General features: G+C 39.1%; 1 protein-coding gene across 1 annotated transcript in view; it reads right to left on the bottom strand.

Moving 5' to 3' along the window:
• PPM1D (protein phosphatase, Mg2+/Mn2+ dependent 1D) overlaps positions 1–24561 on the bottom strand; it is a 49442-nt gene extending 24881 nt beyond the window's left edge. The window contains exons 1-2 of the mRNA XM_025917689.2: positions 23876–24561; positions 7180–7408 (exon numbers count right to left, since the gene is read on the bottom strand). Coding sequence (XP_025773474.1) covers positions 7180–7408; positions 23876–24347 — 701 coding nt within the window. The 5' untranslated portion in view covers positions 24348–24561. The remainder of the gene's footprint in view (positions 1–7179; positions 7409–23875) is intronic.
• Positions 24562–24868: the final 307 nt, after the last annotated feature.

The following is a 24868-nucleotide window of genomic DNA, read 5'->3' as shown; positions in this document are numbered from 1 at the left end:
CAAGATTCCTGTTTAAAGAGCAAAGACAAAATAGGGTAGATTAACATGGGGAATTTGGAGATTACTAAGGTAGGTTAGACAGAACAGAGTGGAAGTAATGAGAAGAAAAATGAGTAGATAACCTGTCAGAGAAAAAAGCAAGGTAATGTGATAACTAACAAAACTGAGGAGAGGAAGAGGCTATAAATAAACAATGATAAAAAAATTAAAAGGGGAAGGTTATGTAGTTTTTGAGACTTGTACTGAAAAAGGTACAAATTCAGTTTTAATATTCTTAATTTGAGGCATAGGATATACCTAAATAGAAACAACTATGTATTACAGAAATATTTCTGTAATTAGAAGTATGAGAGTAGACTTTGCAAGCAGATCAGCTGTAGAGATATAGATGTGGGAGTTACAGAACAAGGAAACTCTTAAAAAGGAATGTGGCATAGGAGCAACAGAAATCTGTAATTAGTATATGGAGAAGTTAGTACATGTTAGGGTACCTAAAACATGAAAATATAGTCAATCTTTGAGCAAAAAAAGTAGTAACACAATAGAGATGGTCTCTCTGCAGTTACCTGGCATGACTGAAATGGTAAACTGACTCTTAATTTAATAACCTGCCTGGATTAAAAAAAAATCTACACAAGAAAAATGTTCCTCTGGAAGGCTAGAAAAGTTGGGGAGAAAAACACAAAGAGAATTTTCAAGAAACTATATTAGCCTAATTGATATTAAGTCTACCTGACAGATACATGCAGAAGACAGAGGGTAATTCCCAAGACTCTGAGACAGATGACACTAAGATAATATAATTAAGTCTTCTCACTTAGAACTCCCGTGCATCCAGAAACCCTTTGATTATAATCTGAAATTTCATTTCATCAACAGCAGGCCAACTGACAATAACATGAGGTTTTCTTGTCAGTTATTTTTCTCATGATTAATGAGTACTAAGACATCTTGATGAATACATGAGTCCCTTATCAGTTGATTATTTTGACCTTGAGTAGCATGACTCTATCCTCCTAAACTTGATGAACACCAAAATAAAACTGGCTTTAAGATTTAGAAAGCTGTGGGGTGCCTGGGTGGCTCAGTCGGTTAAGCATCCAGCTTCGGCTCAGGTCTTGACCTCACGGTTTGTGGGTTCGAGCCCTGCATCGGGCTCTGTGCTAACAGCTCAGAGCCTGGAGCCTGCTTCTGATTCTGTGTCTCCCTCTCTCTCTGCCCCTCCCCTGCTCATGTTCTGTCTCTGTCTCTCAAAAAAAAAAAAAAAAAAAAAAAGATTTAGAAAGCTGAAGACAGGACAACTAATGGCAACCACCCTCAAAGGAATGTCACTATAAAATGCCATATACCTCAGCAGCTGCCAGCTAGTTAAGCCCCAACTATGGCTTTTCTATCTCTACTCTAACTTCAAAAGAATGAAGATACTAGAGAAAAAAGAGATAACAAATGGAATAAAAGTTCTAAGAGAAGAAAAATAAAGGCATAAGCCATATAAATGAGAAAAGGCCACTCTTCCTCTGAGCCAAGAAAAACATGAATATGGCAGAACAGCCTCAACCTTTCTGAAGTAGAAAACAAACTTATCTGATAAGGGCATGCCAGGGGACTTGAGCAGCTGTCTCACGAAACTTTCTGTAACGATGGAAATGTTCACTTTGCTGCTCTCCATGGCTACTGAGCACTGTAACTGTGGCTAGTGCTAAATGAGGAACTGAATTTTTAATTTTATTTGATTTTAATTCTATTTAAATTTAAACAGCTATATGTGGCTAGTGGAAACTATATTGGATAGCACAAAGGAGGAATGAAGCAAGTACAGAATGGTCACAAAACGTTGTCAATGATAACACAGAAGAGAAAATTACGAGAGTTGTTTATTTACTATCCCTTTGAGAACCATTTTGTTTAATTCACAGTCCTCAAAGCAACATTATTCTAGGTCATAGTCTCAAGAGTGAGACTATCAAAGGTGGCCATTTTGTTATTCTATGCTTTCTTCAATGCTGATCCTCAAAAAACAAACAGGAGAGTAAAGATTAAATCTACCATTCACAAGAAGAAACACCATCATTCTGTCTTCATACCACCTAAGTCCTATTCTTTCCTAAACCTGCTCCCTCAAATGTAAGTTTTAATACATACTTAGGTAATTACAGTAGCTACCCAAATTGTTTCCATTATAAATCTAAGTAGGAGCTCTCTTGACACTTAATAGTCAAAGATATTATGGTCTCTGTGTTTCTGAGGAACAAAAAACAAAACAAAAAACAAAAGCAGACTGCTTTTATTGTACTCCCTGCTGTTGTCCTGTATGATTAAAAGGCATACACAAAAGGAACAGCCTGATATGCAGAGAGCTGACTGAGCAGCAACAGAAGGCTGGAAAAACATAGCACTGGCCAGTTGCCTAGGGTGAGACAGAGGGAAAGGAGGAAATAACTTCTAATAAAACAGCTCAATTTGTGCAAAAAGACACCTGCTCCCAAATGGCAAAGAGCATCTGTCCAACTATCCAGATGGTATTTTAAGTGATAAGACAAAAAACAAACTCTAAAAAAAGTTATTAAAAAAAAAATCAAAGAAAATCTAATTTAACAATTCATATAAAAAATAAAGAATCATCAAGAAAATATTTTTAAAAGATTAATGAAAAGGGATCAGGCCTACCAATATTAAAAATTGCAACAAAGCCTCAATTAAAAAAAAGCGTGCTATTGGTACACATATAATATTAAAAAACCTCAGAAAAAGACCCAAGGATATACAGGAATTCAGTTTATAATTGCAAAGCCCACTTTGCATGACTACCAGTATTGGTCTCAGATACAGACTGACTTTCAAACTCATAGGATCACATAAATGACAGCATGAAACCAGGCTCATTTAACTTTGTAGGATACAGAACAGGAAGCACAGTATGCCAGCATGGCAGCTTCAGTCATGTTGTCTCCAGAAATGATCCTTAACAGAAATCCAAGAGCCATTTTCTAGCCCCCATAAATGAGCTTCATATGCCACAGGAATCAGTGTCTTTTAATAGCCCATCCCTGCACAAGTCAAACTGCATGATATAGGGCTGCTAATAAGGTCTGTGCTTTCCAACAGAAATTTATAGTACACTCAAAATCTTCTCTAAACAGATACAGTTCCAATTCAAGGATCAGTATACCATAAGCAATGTTACCTTATAACAGAGCTAACACTCTGTTATTTATCTTAACCAGAGAAACAGTGCTAGAAGAGAGTAAACTCAAGGTTATCTTCCCATTAAAGAGGGGTTTTATGCCTGGTAAAGACTTCTAATCAGTAAGAAAAAGATATATAATTGTTCCAGTAGCTACTAATGGCCATAAAGAAAAAAAATTACTTGTACCCTACTACACATCTCAGATTTTAAAATTCCAGGGAGACTGAAGGTCTCTCCATACAAGTACTAGAAAAGTGATTCCCAGATCTTTTCAGGGGGTCTGCCAGGTCAAAATTATTTTCGTAAGACCATGTGTATACAGTGGAATTTTTGAAAGGCTACATGTCTTGATATGATATATGATAAAACGTGTCAATATTTGGATATGTGTAACTCAATAAACCAGTATTTTACAAATGACCAATGCCTATGTTACAAAATCACACATGGCACTAAATACTGTACCATTCCAACTATATGATCTTCTAGAAAAAGCAAAACCACGGAGACAACAAAGAAACCAGTGGTTGCCAGTAACAAAGGAGGTAGGGAGGATAAATTGGCAAAGCGCACAGAATCTTTAGACAGTGAAACTATTCTTATGATACTGTAATGGTAGATACATGTTACTGTATGTCTGTCAAAACTCCAGAACATCCCTAAGGTAAACTACGGACTTGGGGTAATAATGATATGTCAATGTAGGGTTATCAATTGTAACAAATACACCACTCTGGTGTAGGAGTGAAGTTTGTGTGTATAGGAGGAAGCAGGGAGTATACAGGCATTCTCATTACCTTCCACTCCATTTTGCCATGAACCTAAAACTGTTCTAAAACATAAAGTCTATTAATAATAAAAAAAAATCCTATGTGGATTTAAAAAAAAAGCCATTTAAGCAATAGCTCTCAATTGATATACCTATGGATCTTAATGTGAGTGTATAAAAAGGTCATTAATATATACTATTATTAACCCTTAAGAAACTACCTCTTTTTGAGTTCTGGAATAACATCAAAGATGAATATCTCCAATACATGGAAAAGTTTTTAAAATATTCCTCCTTGGGGCACCTGGGTGGGCTCAGTCAATTATAGTCACAATCTTGCAGTCTGTGGGTTTGAGCCTTGCACTGGGCTCTGTACTGACAGCTCAGAGCCTGGAGCCTGCTTCCATTTCACCCTCTCGCTCTCTCTCTCTGCCCCTCCCCCGCTCACATGCTGCTCTCTCTCAAAAATAAACATTAAAAACATAAATACATAAATGAATGAATGAAACAAAATACTCCTCCTTTTTCCAATTATGTATCTATGAAAGACCACATTTTACTTCTGATACTGCAACTAAAACATCTTACAACAGATTGAAGGCAGAAGCAGATATGAGAATCTAGCTATCACTATTAAGCCAGACATTAAAGAGACTTTCAAAAGTGTAAAACAATGCCAATCCTCTCACTAAATACACGTGTTGAGAAATAGCTATTTTTCATAAAAATGTTCTTTATATTAACACAATGGGTTTAGTATTATTTTTTAATGAATTAAGAAATATTTGAAAATGTCTCCATTTTTAGTTTCTAATACGGTAAAATCATTATATATAATCCATATAAACAAAAAGCTCTTTGAGGTCCACAATTTTTAAGAGTATAAAGGGTTCCTGGGGCGCCTGGGTGGCTCAGTAAGTTAAATGTCAACTCTTGATTTTGGCTCAGGTAATGATCTCATGGTTTCTGGGAAGCATGTTGTGCTCTGTGCTGACAGTGCAGAGCCTGTTTGGGATTCTCTCTCTCTGCCCCTCTTCCAATCACATGCGCTCTCTCTCGATCCCTCTCAAAATAAATAAGTAACCATTTTAAATTAATTAATTAATGATTTAAAAATTTAAAAATACTCCTCTTTGGCCCAGCAATTCCATCTAGGAAATAATCCTACAAATATATTTGTATGCACAAAAAGATGCGTGCACAAGATTTTTCATTTTACAGTAGTGTTTGTAATATCAACAACAACAAAAAAATAGAAACAAATACTCTTCAACAGGAGACTAGTTAAATAAATGATGGTACATCCATACATGGTACAGCTTCATATTGGATTGTGCATGAATAGCCATCAAAGAATTCACAGTAATACTGGTTTCTTGAGAGGGAGAGGAACTGGGTGGCCTGTGGGACAGTAGTAGTTGAGAAACCTTCTAAAGTACATCATTTTATGCTACCTAAATTTTAACCAAATGAATGCTCCCATTAAAAATTATACATATTTAGTTATATGTAAATCATCATACAGAAAATTATTAACATTTGGTGTATTCCTATACTACTCCTATTTCTCTGCATAGTTGAGATATAACTTACATCCTGCTTATTTTGTGACTAGTAAGCATTATCCTATATTACTAAAAATTCTTCATACATATGAGAGTTCATTATACTACTCTCTCCACCTTTACCTATGTTTGAAAATTTTCTTAACACCATGATTTTTAAAAATTTACTATAAACATTATTTTTAATAGCTATATCATATTCAATGTTATAAATATGTTTGATAATTTACTTAACAATTCTTCAATTGTTGGGCCTTCAAGTTATTTCCAGGCTTCAACAGCCATTAAACATCACTGCAATCAATAACTCTCTTTAGATATTCTGGTCCACATTTCAGATTTCTTTAGAATACATTCCCAAAATTACAAATCTATAAACATTTTTAAGTTAGTGATGTGTATTATATTCTATACAGGTCATACCAATTTATAATCCTACCAACAGGATTCCCATTTCACACTATAAAATATTGAGAAGTATCTGGTTTTTTTTTTTTTTTTTAACTTTGGTAACCCAATAGCAAGAAATAGTTTCACTTCAGCAATTTTTTCAAATATTTACTCGCTTTTGCATTTTCGTTGCTGTTGTTCGAAAGTCCTCTCCTTCATTCACCTATCTGGGTGTGGCAGTGTTTTAGTGTTTTTCTTACTGATTTTTGAACCCCTTATAGTTTAAGGACATTAATTATTTTCCCAGTTTATTAATACTCCGGAAAAAAACTATTTTGATCTAATAGAAGGAAGAAAAAGGAGGCAAGAAATAATATCATGGTAAGACTTTAGTTAGAACAATTATTTAGAAAATACTGGATTCTATTTAACTTGCCTCATACCCTGAATTTTTAAACATTAGTATTGGAATAATTTTTAAATGTTCTCATGTTATTCATTCCTCTGGTTTTTAGAATAATCTTGCATTTTAGTGTGCATCATAAAATATGCTAAAGCCACTTTCAGTTCATAGTTTACAAACTACACATTGAAACAATAACTTGAAACAGGCAAAATAAAATAATCAGAAGAAAGGTTTGCAGCAGCACATCTGACTTAAAAATCAAAGAGCTAAGGGCGCCTGGGTGGCTCAGTCGGTTAAGCGTCCGGCTTCGGCTCAGGTCATGATCCCACAGTCCGTGAGTTCGAGCCCCGCGTCAGGCTCTGTGCTGACAGCGCAGAGCCTGAAGCCTGCTTCAGATTCTGTGTCTCCCTCTCTCTCTGCCTCAAAAATAAATAAAAACATTAAAAAAAATTTTTTAAATAAAAAAATAAAACAAAGAGCTGAAGGTTAACTGTAACAAAATTCTATTCTCAAAGCCAGATTCAAACTGTTCTATTCCAGAATCCTAAGGGCTGTTCTGTTCAGATTCTGAAAGTCTTGCTGATCAGTATTTACGTAAAAGGTGATCAGTAAATCCTTGTATGTGTTACTTGACTCCCATTAAAATAGTATTTCCCTCTGGAGCCATTATTAGAAAAAAAAAAAAAGTCAATTCAAAACAATGAGGTAAGTATGAACACAGATGGGTACTTTATTAGGCAAACTAAAAACATGTAATACTGAGAAAATAACTTCAAAAGTGAGTAAAGGTCAATCTGGTTAGTAAAGCAGAAAAGGACTAAATAGAACCAAGAGAGGAAAGACAAAACAGCACAATGATTACCTCCCACCAAGTCCTTCGATTCGTTCTCTTTCCTTGGGAAGTTCTGGCTTATGGTCCTGTGTCACCTCCACAGCTCTGACAAAATCATCCTTCGGGTCATCCTGAATTCCAAGAACCACCCCTGAGTCACCCACGTGAGCTACATACATCTTCGTGCCCCGTATGATGACCACACTGGCAGTTGTCCCTGATGTGCTGGGAAGACCTGTCATAGTCTTTGGCCATTCTGCTGTAATAAGAAATAAAATATTTTACTCTTCCAGATATAAACATTAGTATTGTATCAGAGTAAAAATGGCAACATGTGCTGAATCAGACTTGATTTAGAAAAAAAAAAGACTTGAATTAGCATAGAATAAAATTTAAGAATATTTTTAAAGCTATTCAAAAAGAACTTGTGTTAATTCCTTCATCAATATATTAATGAATTTTATCAATAATATAATTATATTACAACCATCAAACCAACATTAGGAAAAAAATATTACAGGATAGGGGCAGCTGGGTGGCTCAGTTGATTGAGTGTCTGACTCTGGCTCGTCATGATCTCCCTATTCGTGAGTTCAAGCACCATATTGGGCTTGCTGCTGTCAGCCTGTCAACACAGGGCCCACTTTGGATCCTCTGTCTCCCCTCTCCCAACCCCACCCCGCTTGCACTCTCTCAAAAATAAATATTTTTTTAAAAATATATTATAGGATAAAGTAACTAGTTCCAAATGTCTTAGTCCTAACTACATTTAGCAGCAAGGATGTCCTCAGAGTTTTGATACCTCTATAGCCAGTAGCTTAGCATCTATTTATTAATTTCTCTTTGAAAAGATTTCCATAAAAAAGCTACTTGAATTGTTTTTGAAGTAGCTGTTTTGAATATTCGTAATCTAACAAATAACATTTTTATTGAGCACTTATTATATACCAGGTTCTGTGCTAAGAGCGTTACATGAATAATCTAAAATAACCACTTGCAAAAACCAAAACAAAAAAAACAACAAAATAACACTTGCATGGGGCACCTGGGTGGCTCAGTATGCTAAGCATCCAACTTTGGCTCAGGTCATGATCTCATGGTTTGTGGGTTCGAGCCCCATGCTGACAGCTCAGAGCCTGGAGCCTGCCTCAGATTCTGTCTCTCCTTCTCTCTACCCCTCCCCCGCTCACACTCTGTCTCTCTCAAAAATAAACATTAAAAAAAATTTTTTTTAATTAAAATAATACTTGCAGCAAACCTCCAAGACAGGTAAAATTATTCCCATTATTTTTATTTTACAAATAGGGAAATCAATAGTTTGAAATAGTTCAGAAAGTTGCTCAAGACAACTCAAATATCAAGTGGCAGAGACCCAATATATTTAACTCCAAAATCTTAAATGTCTAGTTCATTGTTATTGAAAAACTCTAAATATTCTGGGGGCACCTGGGTGGCTCAGTCAATTAAGGGTCTGACTCTTGATTTCAGCTCAGGTCATGCATGATCTCAGGGTTCGTGAGCTTGAGGCTCAAAGCCTGCCTGGGATTCGCTCTCTGCCCCTCCCCCACTTGTGGGCGCGCTCTCGCTCTCTAAAATAAACTTTTAAAAAACTTGAAATATTCTGTAATATTAAATAAACTACAATTTATGGTTCAAGATAGCCAACTGAATCCAAACACTGACACATTCTCCTCACCAAAATCCCATTGAAAGGACAGAATATAAGTATTAGAAAAAGTCCATAGCAGTCATGAACACAGAGAAGGGGCATAAGCAAATCTGAGGAATCCCCAGAATTTTAAAGAAATGGAATTACATTAAAGGAAAAATCAGAATGCAAAACTTGTAATCCAATATAAGCAAAAACCACAGTCAGTAAAGAAAGCAATACATCAGTTTTCCCTGTTAAAAGAGTCCCAGAAAGTGACAGACAGTGACAGCAGCTGTGTCAGGAATAGATAGCAGAAGTTTGGCAGATATAGTTAAAACTTCAGGAGCTAGGTCAGTGCCTAAACTTCTGCACAGTAAAAGGTGAAACATTTTAGTTGTTAAGCTGCCAGTAATTATAATACCTTTCTTTTAAGGGAAGTGATGCATCTGTTGATAGAGACAACAGGGGCTCAAAGGGGATGAGGGATAAGAAATAGGGCCTAAAAAACTGGATGGGGTGCTACACACCTTTCATAGCCACAAGGTTTCTCTAGTGTATTCAGGTTAACTAGAGTTCATTTATTTACTTTTGAGAGACAGAGACAGAGCATGAGCAGGGGAGGAATGGAGAGAGAGGGAGACGCCGAATCCAAGCTCCAGGCTCTGAGCTGTCAGCACAGAGCCCGATGCCGGGCTTGAACTCATGGACCCTGAGATCATGACCTGAGCTGAAATCAAGACGGATGCTTACCCACTGAGCCACTCAGGTGTCCCTACCTAGAGTTCTTTTCTTTACAATATTACATACGCTAAAAAGATATTTCTTGAATCCTACAGTGCATCTCCTCATCTCATCCAGCAGATGGAATCCACCCCACAGAATGTCCTGTCACTCACAGCAGAGGGCTGCTTGCAACATATGAAATAATGGCCCTCACAGCTGCTGAGGGAAACCAGAACAGCTACCAATACTGATGAAGCTAGAAATTCACACAATGTAAAACCACTGCAACAGTACTAGACACACAGTAAATGCTCAATAAATGTTAGTTTTTGTTATGACCATTATTTAAGAAAAGCAAAGAGCCTGAGAGGCATCAAGAGGAGTATACAAACAAAAAAGGCCCCCCCCCCAAAAAAAATCTGTGGAAAAATCCTAAGAATCTATAGATTATTGGCACTGACAAGGTTCAGTACGGTTATATATTGTTATATAAAATATCAATGCTATTTCTGTAAACCAGCAACAAAAAATTACACTGTTACAAATGTTGGGGTGCCCAATGGCTCAGCTGGTTGAGCATCTATCTGACTCTTGATTTGGGCTCAGGTCATGATCCCAGGGTTGTGGGATTGAGCCCTATATCCAGCTCTGTGCTGAGCATGGAGACTGCTTAGGATTCTGTCTCTCCATCTGCCCCTTCCCACTGCTCAGGGGCACACGTTTTCTCTCTCTCTCTCTTACTGTCTTTTAAAAAAATTACAAAATGTAACTTTTAAAATACCACTCACAATTAACAGCAAAAGGTATATATCTGGGAACATGGCTAACAAATCTCTAACAAGACTTTTATGGAAAAGGTGTAAACCAGAGTACCGTTTACAAGAGAATGGTAAGCACAGAAACGGACCCATGCATATTTAAACACTTGATACACCAACCGTAAAGATAGCATCCAGTACATGAAATTGCAACAAGATTTAAAACAAAACAAAAAGCAAAAAACAGGTGTCTGGGTGGCCGACCACGCAGAGCTTGCTTGAGATTCTCTCTCTCCTTCTCTCTCTGCCCCTCCCCTGCTCTCTCTTTAAATAACCCCAAAACTACCAAACATTTTGGGTCCCTGATGCCAAGCACAAAAAGTCAATTCCAGGTACATCAAATGACTTAATATGAAAGTAAAGCTTAAGCTGCTTAGAAAATATTTAGGAAGGTACATTCATGACCTCAAGATAGGGAAGGATTTCCTAAAGACAAAAGATGGGCTAGCCATATAAAGAAAATGCGAAATTGTACTACCATCAAAATTAAGAATTCTTGTCAAGAGATCCCATGAGTAGAGCGAAAAGATATCTCAAAAAATGGAGTTTGTAATATATATACATTCCACAGGAATAGTATCCAGAATATATAAAATGCTCCTACAAAACAAATCAATAAGACAGACTATGCAATAAAAAATGGACAAAAGGCTTGAACAGGCCTTTTGCATAAAAGGAAATCCAAACAGACAAAAACCATGCAAAGGTATTCAGCTTCTTTAATCAACAGGGAAATATAAAATAAAAACCACAATGAGATTCCACTACACAATTATCAGATCACATAAATTAAAGTCTGACAATAGTAACTGTGATTAGGAATATGGAGCAACATGTTCTATCAACTACTGGTGGGAGTATAAACTGATATAACTACTTGGGAAAACATCTAGGCATTATCAAAAATAAATATACGTATACACTTTGACTACGCACTATCCCTAGACATATACCATAAATCAGTGTGTGTATGTGCATATATATATATATACACACACACATATACATACACACAATACATATGAATGTTCAGAGATGCATCATTCATATGGGCTGAAAAGGAGGAACAACCCAAATGTCCTTCAATGTGACAAAAGACTACAATAGACTACACTACATGTAACATGTAAGAATCTCACAAGAAGCATGAGATAAAAGCAAACCGCATGATTTTCTTCAAAAGAAAACTATCATGTTTTAAAATAAGTAGTAAAACTATTGAGAAAAATAAGTAAATCAGGGCAGCTGGCTCAGTCAGTGGAGCATTTGACTCTTGATCTTGGGGTTGTAGGTCTGAGCCCAACGTTGGGTGAAGAGATTACTTAAAAATAAAATCTTTAAGGAGTATCTGGGTGGCTCAGTCGGTTAAGCATCTAACTCTTGATTTCAGCTCAGGTCATGATTTTGTGGTCATGGAATCAGGCCCCACGTCAGACTCAGTGTAGGGCACAGAGCCTGCTTGGGATTCTCCCTCTCTCTCTCTCTCTCTCTTTCCCCCTCCCTCCCTCTCTCCCTGTTCTCCACTCGTGCTTGCTCTCTCAAAAAAACTTCCTTTTAAAAAGGAAAAAAGAAAGAAAAATAAGTAAATTGCTATAGAACTAGCACCACAAAAGTCAGGACAGTGGTTACCCCTTGAGAATATAAGAATATGAGATCAGAAAAGACATTATGTGGCTTCTGTTGTACAGGCAATGTTCTCTTAACTTTTAAAGCTCATTTTGTAACTACTCATTGAAGTGTACATTTACGTTTCGTGACATTTTTATATGTATGCTATATTTCACATTTTGTTTAAAGTTAAAAAACAAAAACAAAAACAAAAAAGCAGGAAGGAAGCATCAATTTTGCATGCATAGATCACAGCAGACAGCTCCCTAGCCCATCTACTTTCCCAGTTTGGTCACAGGTATTACTCCTAGAAGCTCAACCTACAGTATGTTGAATGTTTCTTTCAATTATTTTGTGGGTTAACTACAGCTCCCGCTTAAAATTTTCCTTTTCTTTTTTAACTTTCATTTATTTATTTTTGAGAGAGATGGAGAGAGATGAAAGAGAGAGAGAGAGAACAAGTGAGGGAGAGGCAGAGAGAGAGGGAGACAGAATCCAAAGCAGGCTCCAGGCTCTGAGCTGTCAGCACAGAGCCCAATACAGGTCTGGAACTCACGAACTGTGAGATCATGACCTGAGCCAAAGTCGGACACTCAACCAACTGATCCACCCAGTCGCACCCATAAAACCTTTTCTTTTCAAATAAGCTAAAATAGATTTTTTTTAAAGTTCTTAGCTGCAAAAAACAATTATCACAGTAAGTATGAATGAGAGAACTCCCAGAAAGGTTCTTAAGCACATTCAGAAAGCAAAATTTACCTAAAATTTACCAGCTGTTTGCAAAAAGCACCTAAACAAGATGGAAAAGAAGAAAAAGAACTTTAAAGAAAAAGAATATTCAAAATTATAATATTAACATTATTTAAATCACATTTTTTGGCCAAAAACACTAATATGTACAAAGTGATATTCTGCAATGATCTAAAAATACTGAACATGCTCTCATCATTTGAAAGTCACCTTTTATCATATGCTACATTTTGCCTCAGACCTATTTCTAGACTCATCCTACTAATCTATTTATGGTTCTTTTCAATAATTAGGAAGTTAAGTATTCCCCAATTCTTCTTCTATTTTTAACAATCTTAAGATTTCCATGGGGCGCCTGGGTGGCTCAGTTGGTTGAGTGTCTGACTTCGGCTCAGGTCATGATCCCACAGTCCATGAATTTGAGCCCTGCGTCGGGCTCTGCGCTGACAGCTCAGGGCCTGGAGCCTGCTTCGGATTCTGTGTCTCCCTCTTTCCCTCTGTTCCTACCCTGCTCATGCTCTGTCTCTCCCTGTCTCAAAAATAAATAAAAACATTAAAAAAAAAGAATTCCAAAAAACTTTAGAAGTTGGAAATTTAAAATAACAAACCCTGTTGAGGTCTGATTAAAACTGCAATAAATTTATATACTAAGGAATCAACATCTTTATAATTAGTGTTCCTTGTTTTCTACTTTACATTTTATTTTAATCTTTTAGTTTTTAAAAAATGACTTAACAGGGCACCTGGGTGGCTCAGTCGGTTAAGCGTCCGACTTCAGCTCAGGTCACAATCTCACAGTTTGTGAGTTCAAGCCCTGTGTTGGGCTCTGTGCTGACAGCTCAGAGCCTGGAGCCTGCTTGGGATTCTGTGTCTCCCTCTCTCTCTGCCCCTCCCCCGGCTCACACTCTGTCTCTCTCTCTCTCTCTCTCTCTCTCTCTCTGTCAAAAATAAACATTAAAAAGAATTTTTTTTCAATGACTTAAAAAAGGGGCGCCTGGGTGGCTCAGTCGATTAAGCGTCTGATTCTTGGTTTTGGCTCTGGTCATGATCTCATGGTTCATGAGTTTGAGGCCCACAACAGGCCCTGCACTAGAAGCACAGAGCCTGCTTGGGATCCTCTCTCTTCTCTCTCTCTCTAAATAAACTTTTTTAAAAAATGTATTCAAAAAATGATTTAAAAACAAATGACTTAAAACTAGGAGCATATTAAAAAGACAGTATCATAGGGCGCCTGGGTGGCTCAGTCAGTTAAGCATCCAACTTTGGCTCAGGTTGTCATCTCACAGTCTGTGAGTTGGAGCCCTGTGTCGGGTTCTATGCTAACAGCTCAGAGCCTGGAGCCTGCGATTCTGTGTCTCCCTGTCTCTCTGCTCCTCCCCCATCCACGCTGTCTGTCTCTCTCTCTCTCAAAAATAAACATTTTTAAAAATTCAAGAAAAAAAAGGAAGCAATTAGGTAAACACTAAAATCTATTTTTTAATATTTTTTTAATGTTTCTTTATTGAGAGAGACAGAGCATGAGCATGGGAGGGGCACAGAGACAGAATCTAAAGCAGGGGGCTCAAACGTGGAGCTCAAACTCACGAACTGCGAGATCACAACCTGAGCTGAAGTTGGACACTCAACCAACTGAGCCACTCAGGTGTTCCAACACTAAAATCTTTTAAACACATTTTATTGACCCTTCTCTTGAGGCAAGAATATTAGTCAAAGAAGCCGCAACTAAAATGGGTTCCTTGATCTGTGTAGGGATTAGAGAACCATGAGGTTACAGAGATCAGATAGGAGTAGTTAGATAGGAGTAGTTAACGCAAAGCAAAGTTGGTAGGGTTACCTTACCTAACTGACAACAGGGCACAGGGAAAAAATGCATCTCCAGAATGGTCACTCCCAAGGCCTTATTTGATTCAAAGAATCAAAAACAAAACAAAACAAGAAACAAAACAAAAACCAAAAACTTTTCCTAGTTTAATTAAAGAAATCATTAACCTTTTTCAAAATGGTATATGGCCATTTACATGTACTTGTACACCAAGGAAAGAGAAATACCTACATCATTGAGTAACTAATGAATGACGGCTCTAAGATAATAATTCTGGAGCTACAGAACACAACCACAGTCCACTGGTCATGGGCTAAGGCTCATGGAGACCAAGTACTAAATAGCACTTTGAATCCAGTCCACCTCAGGCTCAGTGGAACCCCAAACCTATGCCACAGCTAGTTTAGTCCCCAAATAATTGCAGCAACTAATAGCTTCTCCTCATAGCTCTTAATTGACGAGTCAGGAAGCCCATTATACTTGAAGAGGCCAAGTGTTAAGATTTTAGAGCACCCCAACAATGATACTCTCCTCCAAAATAGTAAATGAAAAGCATTATCTCATCTCTCAAAGAATCACAAAGATTGGTTGGCACCATTAAAACATGAAAGCAGGGGTAGGGATCCAACATATTTAATTCTATAGTTTGACCACTGCAAAAGTTCTGACAGTTCTTGGAAAACCAGAGTGGATTACATTCAGTGGTGATCCTAAATGCAACTGCTGTTTCTGATTTATCCTCTTTAGTAAAACAAATAAATACAGCCTTGGTTATCTGGTATGCATTCAGCAGCAAGGCCCTGATGAAACTGCTACTTAAATTCCTGGAGATACCCAGGCTTCCGATCTTTCTGAGACCTGTTTCTTTGGATTTACTTTTTTTCTTTTTTGCATAAAATGAAGTAATTATGCATGAATAATTCAGAGAATTTCTTGTTCTTGAACGGATAGAGACTAAATAGCCAACAGTATATCCCATCACTCCCAAGTACTATCACAGTATCTAATTCCTATAAACAAGGGCATTCTCCTACAGGCCCACAATCAACCATCAAAATCAGGAAATTAACACTGATACCATACTACCAACTAATCTACAGATCTCATTCAAATTTTCATCAATTATCCTAACAATATGCTTTATAATAAAAGGATAAAATTCAGGACCTCTTTATTATATTTACTCATCCTATCTCTTTAGCCTTTCAATCTGGAAAAATTCTTCTGTTTCCTTGATGCTTTTTAAGACTACTAGATCAATCATTTCAAGAATGTCTCTCCATTTGGGTTTGTTTCATGTTTCCTCATGTTTGTATTCAGATTATGCATTTTTGGCAGGAATAACACAGAAGTGTTAAATATCATCTTTTCATTGCTGGCAGTATGCAATCTCAATTTATGCATTAAAATAACACCACCTTTGGTCACTTAAGTTCGTGTCTACCAGGTTTCTCCACTCTAATCTTTTTCCTCTTGTAATTAATAAGTATTTTGTGGGAAGATAATCTGAGACCATGTAAAAAATCCTTGTAGTGGGTTGAATGAAATGTAGGTCCACCCTGAACCTGTGAATGTGACCTTATTTGGGAAAAAGATCTTTACAGGTGTAATTAGGTTAAAGATCTTAAGAGATCATCCTGGATTAGACTGGGCCCTAAATTTTGGATTTAGTGCCCTTAAAGGGAACAAGTGCCCTTAAAAGAGAAGGGGAGAAGACACAGAGAAAGGGATATAAAGATGGTGGATGGGGCTCCTGGCTGGCTCAGTCAGTGGAACACACAACTCTTGATCTCAGGGCTGTGAGTTCCAGCCCCACTTTGTGTGTATACATTGCTTTAAAACAGGGGTGCCTGGATGGCTCAGTTAAGCATCCGAATGGATTTCTGATTTCAGCTCAGGTCATGATCTCACAGTCCACAAGTTCAAGCCCCACATCAGTCTTACACTGACAGCGTGGACTCTGCTTCGGATGTTCTCTCTCCCTCAATCTGCCCCTCCCCACTGTGTGTCCGCCCTCTCTCCCTCTCCCCTCTCTTTCTCTCTCTCAAATAAATAAACCTTAAAAAAAAAAAAAAAAAAGGATGCTTAAAAATAAAATTAAAAAAAAAAAAAAAAAAAGACGGTGGCAACTAGGTGATATAAATCTACAAGCCAAGAAATGCCAAGGATTGCTGGAAGCCACCAGAAGCTAGGAGAGAGCATGGAACAGATTCTCCCTCAGAGCTTCCAAAACAGAGGCTAACACCTTGATTTCAGATGTCAGACCTCCAGAACCATAAAAGAATAAATTTCTGTTATGTTAAGCTACTCAATTCATGCTAATTTATTATAACACCTTTAAGAAACTAATATAATTCTGTTCCTCAAATTTTCACCCACTAGTTTTAGCATTCACTTATGTCTCCTGATTGAATCATTATTATGATGGTTACTAAACATTATCATTCCTGCTACATTTATTAGTGGCCTTTCTACTGTAAAGCCTTACACATTTGTAATAGCCAAAACTGAAGACAACCCAAATGTCCATCAGTAAGTGAATGGATAAACAAATTGTGGTGTATCTACACAATGGAATGCTACTCAGTAAAAAGGAATGAACTACTGATATATGCCAAAACATGTGGTAACAGAAATTATCTAATACTGATCAAAAGAAATGATTGACAAAAATAGAAAAAATCTAGTACTGGATAAACATGGCAAACTCTTTCGAACATGTGATGTGTGAGAAGGTGAAGGTCCTTGAAAGTAAAAACAGAAATACCAAACCAAAATAAAGATACAGGTTTAAAATTCTCTGATTTAAGAGAACTCTTCTTCAAATTTAATTCTATCACACTTTACCTTATCTTTCCTTCTATCCCTCCCATTCTCTTTCAGTGTTGGTCTCACTTCTAAATTTAAGGTAAATGAAAACTATCTGCCAAACCTATTCTTCAGCAGCACCTGGGTGGCTCAGTCAGTTGTGCATCAGATTCTTGATTTAGGCTCAGGTCATGATCTCACAGTTTATGAGTTCAAGCCTGGCGTCAGGCTCTGTTCTGACAGCTCAGATCTGGAGACTGCTTTGGATTCTGTGCCTGTCTCTCTCTCTCTCTCTCTCTCTCTCTCTCTCTCTCTCAAAAGTGTTCCCCCCCCTTGGGGCGCCTGGGTGGCGCAGTCGGTTAAGCGTCCGACTTCAGCCAGGTCACGATCTCGCGGTCCGTGAGTTCGAGCCCCGCGTCAGGCTCTGGGCTGATGGCTCGGAGCCTGGAGCCTGTTTCCGATTCTGTGTCTCCCTCTCTCTCTGCCCCTCCCCCGTTCATGCTCTGTCTCTCTCTGTCCCAAAAATAAATAAACGTTGAAAAAAAAAAAAAAAAGTGTTCCCCCCCAAAAAAATAAACATTAAAAAAAATTTTTTAAAGCACAAACTTTAAAACATTATTTCTTAGAAGGCGAGCATAACACAAGAATAACGCATACATGTGAATACACATAAATCAGGTATGTATTATAACTTGGGAACAAAGAGTAAAGAAAATAAGAAAATAATATGAAAAAAAATGACTTTAATTCCATTTCTAGGGTTTCTACCCAAAAGAAATGAAAACAGAATCAAACAACCTATGTTCACAGCAGCATTATCCATGCTAGCCAAAAGGTGGATACAACCCAAATGTCTATCAACAGATGAATGGATAGACAAAATGTCATATATACATAGGATAGAATATTATTCACCATTAAAAAGGAAAAAATCCGGGGCACCTGGGTGGCGCAGTCGGTTAAGCGTCCGACTTCAGCCAGGTCATGATCTCACAGTCAGTGAGTTCGAGCCCCGCGTCAGGCTCTGGGCTGATGGCTCAGAGCCTGGAGCCGGTTTCCGATTCTGTGTCTCCCTCTCTCTCTGCCCCTCCCCCGTTCATGCTCTGTCTTTCTCTGTCCCAAAAAATAAAATAAAAAACGTTGAAAAAAAAAATTAAAAAAAAAAAAAAAAGGAAAAAATCCTGATACATGGCTATAATCTGGATGAACCTTAAAGACATTATGCTAAGTGTGATAAGACACAAAAAGACAAATATTACATGATTCCACTTATACGGGGTACCTAGAATAGGTAAATTCATAGTGACACTAAGTAAAACAGATGTTACCAGGGGCTAGGGATGAGGGTAATAGGGAATTACTGTTTAATGATTACAGTTTCTGTATGGGAGGATGAACAAATTCTGAAAATGGACAATAGTGATGGTTGCACAATACTGTGAGTATACTGAACTGTATACATAAAATTGGCTAAAATGGTAAATCTTGTATGTATTTTACAATTTTTTAAATGGGAAAAATTTTTGTAATTAAAAAATAGAAGTAAAAAATCCAATTTAATCATTTCACCCACAGAAATTCAACTCAACTAGCAGCTACTTTAAGCAAGAAATCAGCTCTAAGAGATTAATTATGAAGTATGTAAGGCATCCCCAACCAAAAGACCTCAAAATTTACCTGAAAGACAGATAAAAACATAATGGTCATCTCACAATTGTCTGTGTGATCTTTACCGGGATTTCACAAAGCCAAACTCTTTTCATAATAATTCTAAGAGCTTATTTGCCCTTTTCACTGTGTTGACATTTGAACTGATGGTTCAAAAGCAGTGGTTTGTAAAACTGCTGGTGCTTTAGCAGGAATCAAGGCAGTGACACCAAACTGAATTAGTAGTCTCTGTATTCTCCACAGCCACCCACTTACAGTTAAAAAACAAAAACCAAGTCGGGGCGGGGGGGGGGAGGGAACCAAACCAGTTTTACTTAATGTCCTTGATGTCACAATAAAAAATTAATTTTATTAAGCCTCCACCCATGAACACATGTCTTTTTATATTCTGTAGAGAAAGAAAAGTACATACAACAGGCTTCAGTTGCATATTATGCCTGTCTAGAGGAAAAGTACCTTTGACTCAGTTATGAAATGATCTAGCCCATTTTTCACAGACCATCATTTTTACTTGCAAGACTGATAAACTATATTAACAACACTTGGGCATTTGACATACATTTTCTTCAAAATGAACAAAGTGAAGGGCGCCTGGGTGACCCAGTTGGTTAAACATCAGACTACTGATTTCTGCTCAGGTCACGATCTCACGGTTCGTGAGTTCAAGCCCCATATCAGGCTCTGCACTGACAGCATGGAGCCTGCTTGGGATTCTCTCTCTGCCCCTTCCCCATGCATGTGCCCAAGCACACTCTTTCTCAAATAAAATAAACTTAAAAAAATAATAAACAAGGGGCACCTGGGTGGCTCAGTCGGTTGAGCATCCAACTTCAGCTCAGGTCATGATCTCACAGCTGGTGAGTTGAAGCCCTGCATTGGGCTCTGTGTTGATAGCTCAGAGCCTGGAGCCTTCTTCAGATTCTGCGTCTCCCTCTCTTTCTCTCTGCCCTTCCCTGCTTGTGCTCTCTGTCTCACTTAAAAATAAATTTAAAAACATTAAAAAATAAATAAAAAGTAAACAATATGTACAAAGTGAGCTCTTGACTTCAAGAAAAACAACTGGCAGTATTTGTTGCCAGTGATAAACTTTTTTTTTTTTTTTGAGAAAGCAAGCGAGCACAAGTAGGGGAGGGGGAGAGAGAGAGAGAGAGTAAGAGAGAATTCCAAGCAGGCTCTGCTCTGTCAGCACAGAGCCCAATTTGGGGCTCAAAGTCATGAACCGTGAGATCATGATCTGAGCCAAAATCAAGAGTTGGCCGCTTAACTGAGCCACCCAGGTGCCCTGCCAGTGATGAATTTCTAATTGCTACTTAAAAACTCACATTTTGGAAAATGTGTATTCACTACAGTGAACTTGATAGCTTCCCAATCTTAAGACTTTTCTGATGAGATCAGGAATATTAACAAATGTGATATTTTCATATTGCATAATAAAATGTCAATATTTCGAAAATCAGCATAATTCAGTGATTATTTCCCAAATGACTAATGTACCATGTCATAAATTACACATGGGTAATGATTCATGATTCATTCAAAGTGCAAGGCAGACCAATCAATCAGGTTTCAGATTCCATTTTTACCAACTTTAAGAAACTATCACTTTTCGGGGCGCCTGGGTGGCGCAGTCGGTTAAGCGTCCGACTTCAGCCAGGTCATGATCTCGCGGTCCGGGAGTTCGAGCCCCGCATCGGGCTCTGGGCTGATGGCTCAGAGCCTGGAGCCTGTTTCTGATTCTGTGTCTCCCTCTCTCTCTCTGCCCCTCCCCCGTTCATGCTCTGTCTCTCTCTGTCCCAAAAAAATAAACGTTAAAAAAAAAATTAAAAAAAAAAAAAAAAAACCCAACACAATAGACTGAATGCAGAAACAGATATGAGAATATTTATTTCAGTATTTATTTCAGAAAAAAGCATTTTCACTTAAATTATATATTGGGGTGCCTGGATGGCTCAGTCAGTTAAGCCTCCCAGGTCATGATCTCATGGTTCATGAGTTCAAGCCCCACATCGGGCTCTGTGCTGACAGCTCAGAGCCTCCAGCCTGCTTCAGATTCTGTCCCTCCTTCTCTCTTTGTCCCTCCCCCGCTCACACTGTCTCACAAAAATGAATAAACGTTAAAAAAAATTTTAATTATATATTAATAATGACTATTTATTGAATAATGAATATGATGAATTATGAATATGTTCATTTAAATGTATTAAGATACATTTGATTTACTTTTAATAGGTTAATAAGTGTTTTTAAATGTTCTCAGTTTTAATTTCTCACAGTGCAAATATAATGGATGTAGTCCACATAAACAAAAGCTCTGCAGGGTCCTCAATCATTTAAGAGTAAAAAGGGTTCTGAGAGCAGAAAGTTTGAGAACTACTGCTATAACCTAAGGAGCACTACAAAAGTAGAAACAAAGGATGCTTAATTCCAAAAGAAACAGAAACCTTCACAGAAGAAAACATATTGACTTGGAAACTTAGAGGAGTTTATTTTTCAGTTTTCTTTTTTGGGGGAGAATTCAAGAAAATGGAGTATTTCAATGTGCTCTGGGACGGTGAAAAGACTAATGTAATAGAAATGTGGGTAACAAAATTGAATAAAGAGTCTAAAGTTGGACTGGGAAGGGCTTACCCTATAAATTATAAACGCAGTTCATTTATATAGAAAATGAGGGGCTATCCATGAATTTGGGACTGAAGAACAATTTTTTTCTAACAACCTTTATCTCCTGGGTGTGCCTGGGTGGCTCAGTCGGTTAAGCATCTGACTTGATTTCCACTCAGTTCATGATCTCACAGTTCATGAGTCTGAGCTAATAGCGCATAGCCTGTTTGAGATTCTCTCTCTCCCTCTCTCTGTCTCTCCTCTGCTTGTTTCTCTCTCTTTCAAAATAAATAAACTTTAAAAAAAAATCTGCAACTCCTGTGTCAAGACTTTCATATACTCAGCATATTCCTTTTTTTTTTAGGTTTATTTATTTTGAGAGACAGAGAGGGAATTAGTGGGGGAGGGGCAGAAAGAGACAGGAACCTATAGGATCCAAAGCAAACTCTGTGTTGACAGCAGAGAGCTGGATGCAGGGTCTGGAACTCAAAAACAGCAAGATCATGACCTGAGCTGAAGTTGGACACTTAACCTACTGAGCAACCCAGGCAACTTAACCTACTGAGCAACCCAGGCACCCCAATATTTTTTTTTTCAAGTTTTGAGTACAAGGCTTAGCTGTGGAACAAAGCAAACTTTAACATCCGTTTGGTGTATAAGGCTCTAAACTATGCCTCATAAGAGTGAAAGTCTGATTTAAAAAGTATGGTATGTCAAAAAACATACACATTCACATTTGACAGCATGGTCCCTGCCTTATTAAAAAAATGCTCAAGTAACAAGGTTTATACTTTATACTTTTAGTTCAAATATATGGCACACTCATGCTGCTCCAAGTGTACTGCAAAATAAATAGGCCTCTAAATACTTCTTTGTGTCTAATCTTCCTCTATCTTGATGTCCACTCCTAGTTGCCCTGTAGGCAATGAAATGACATATTTCTGGAATATACTGCAGCGCTTTCCAGCTCTGCTCTGCCTACACGAAAACAAAACAAATAATAGGGGCCTCTGGGATTGGATGGGAAACGCCTCTGACAGGAGGACTGGCTGTTCTATGAGTCAATCAAACAATTTTTGGCAGAAAGCCAGGCAAACAGAAAACAGACTTTGAAAGAAGCTAGTCTACAACTCTGACAATACCTTATAAAAACTGTTCTCTATTTGACCAATTTTTACACTCTTCTATCCCCCTGTCCCGCTGCCGAAAATAAAGCAATATTATGCTACCACAAACGAGAATTTTTTAAATGACAGAGGTTATTATCCTCTCTCTAAAAAAAGGCTCATGCCATTCATTCGGAGTAATGGATAAGCACCTATAACTCTGTATAACACATGTTGGGTACAGAAACAATGGCTGCTTTAGAAACATTTAAAGCTTAGAGGAAACTACAACTCTGCTGAATTTTTAAAAATAAAGCTATTTCCTTTTAGCATATCAGTAATTTCTCCTGTTACTTTGACCGGCAGTTACAACTTTTAAGTAGTAAAAGTGAGAACTGGTGAGAATTATCTGATGGCTTAGCTAAGGCAACTATTAAAAAAAAAAAAAAAAAGTATACTTTTAAAAAGCCCTAGTCGAATTTAACACACACGCCTAAGGCGGGGCCAGTTTGAGACATAGCAATGCATTCCCCGCTTTTTTTTTTTTCCCATAAGCAGTATAAGCATAAAGATCTTTAATACATTTTATGATAAGCAACCGAATTCCTCCCCAAGACGTAACTCGTTGGATAATTACATTCAACCTTATTAAATTAGTCTGCAGTATACTTCAACTACCAACCACCCGGGGTCAATTTGGTGAACTGACACCACCGGTAGGAGGCAACCGACAGGGACAAGTCCTTCCAGAGCAAAATTATGACAGATTCTAGGGAAGCACTCTCATTTTTGCCGTCTCCCGCTTCCTTTGCGCGTGGCCCAGGTAACAACGTATTTTCAGTTCATCTTTTGGCCAAAATCTGGCGCCAGGTTTCAAACACATTTCCGCAGGTTGCCACCAAAGTGACGCTGGGAGAGGACCGCTTCCCTGGGTCCTTGGAAGGTGGAAATTAAGCGCGGGCCGACTGCGGGGAGACAGCGATCCGATCTTTCCCAAAGCCACTTCGCCCGACCCTCCACCCTCGAAAGCGCTACTGAACCTAGGAGAGACTTCAGTTACAACCAAGGTGCACTTTGTAGCGATCTGGGTGCCGGGGGCCCACTCGGGGCTGGCGCTCTTATAAGAGCCCTCAACTGAACGAAGAAGAGACAAACAAGCCAGCGAACTTACCCAGTTTCTTCCACATGGCGAGGTGACAAGCTAGGAAGCCTTTGCGGATGGCAGCGCAAACCTTCGCCGGCTCGGACGAGGTGAATCCCTTCTGCTTCTTGATGAAACCCCACAAATGCTCCCGGGCAAACTGTGCCGCCTCCCGCCCGCCGTGCCCGTCGCACACGGCGAAAAATGCCACTGAGGAACGGCGGCGGCAGCAGCGACCGGGAGTTGGTGAGGCCGCGGAGTCCGGGGGAGGGTCGCGAGCTTCTCGGGCTGCCGCCGCCGGGCCTCTCCCCGAGACTTCGCTGCCAGCAAGAGTCGACGGTGACCGCTGCGGAGGCGACGGCTGAGAGAGCGACCGCCGCGTCGAGGGCTTTTCTTCAGCCGTCGGCTCGGGCTCCACCACGATTTGAGTAACGTCCTCCATGTACTTCCTCCCGCCCTGGTCGGAGAAGACGCTCACTCCTAGCGAGTACAGCCCCGCCATGGCCGGCTGGCCGGGATCCCGCCGGTCCCACGCAGCCCGCCGAATCTGGCGGCGGGAGACACACTCCGCGCCCGCCGGCCAACTATTGTTTACCTTCGACGACGCCGAGAGGGGGGAGGGGGCGGTCCCGGAGGGGGGGGCACGCGATGTCGGGACTTGTCCGCGAGAGCTGGGCCGGGGCTCTAGGGCGAGAGGAGCCGAGCAGCTGCGCCTGCGCAATGCGCTTCCCCGCCTGCCCGCGCCCACCACACAAATCAGACGTTCTCCTTGGCTGTCGTCATTCGGCTCTCTGGGCCTGACCAATCCGGAGTCGGGTTGGGGCAAACCCGCCCCCAACCCTCGCTCCTACCGGCAACGGCCGAGCTTCATCCTCCGTGCGCGGGCACTGGGCCCGCGCGCTGCCCTGCCGGGCTTTCCGCTTTGCCGTGGGTGTTGTCGCCTTCGGGTTTTCGTCGGATGCTGAGCACTTGTACAGCTTGGGCTGTCACCTTTATTGCTCAGTCGCCGGGATCGTAATGCAG

The sequence above is a fragment of the Puma concolor genome, chromosome E1 (assembly GCF_028749965.1).
Source record: "Puma concolor isolate L17-30 chromosome E1, mPumCon1.1.hap2, whole genome shotgun sequence".
Lineage (NCBI taxonomy): Eukaryota > Metazoa > Chordata > Mammalia > Carnivora > Felidae > Puma > Puma concolor.
The sequence above is the reverse complement of the archived record's forward strand: the minus strand, read 5'-3'. Positions and strand labels throughout refer to the sequence as shown.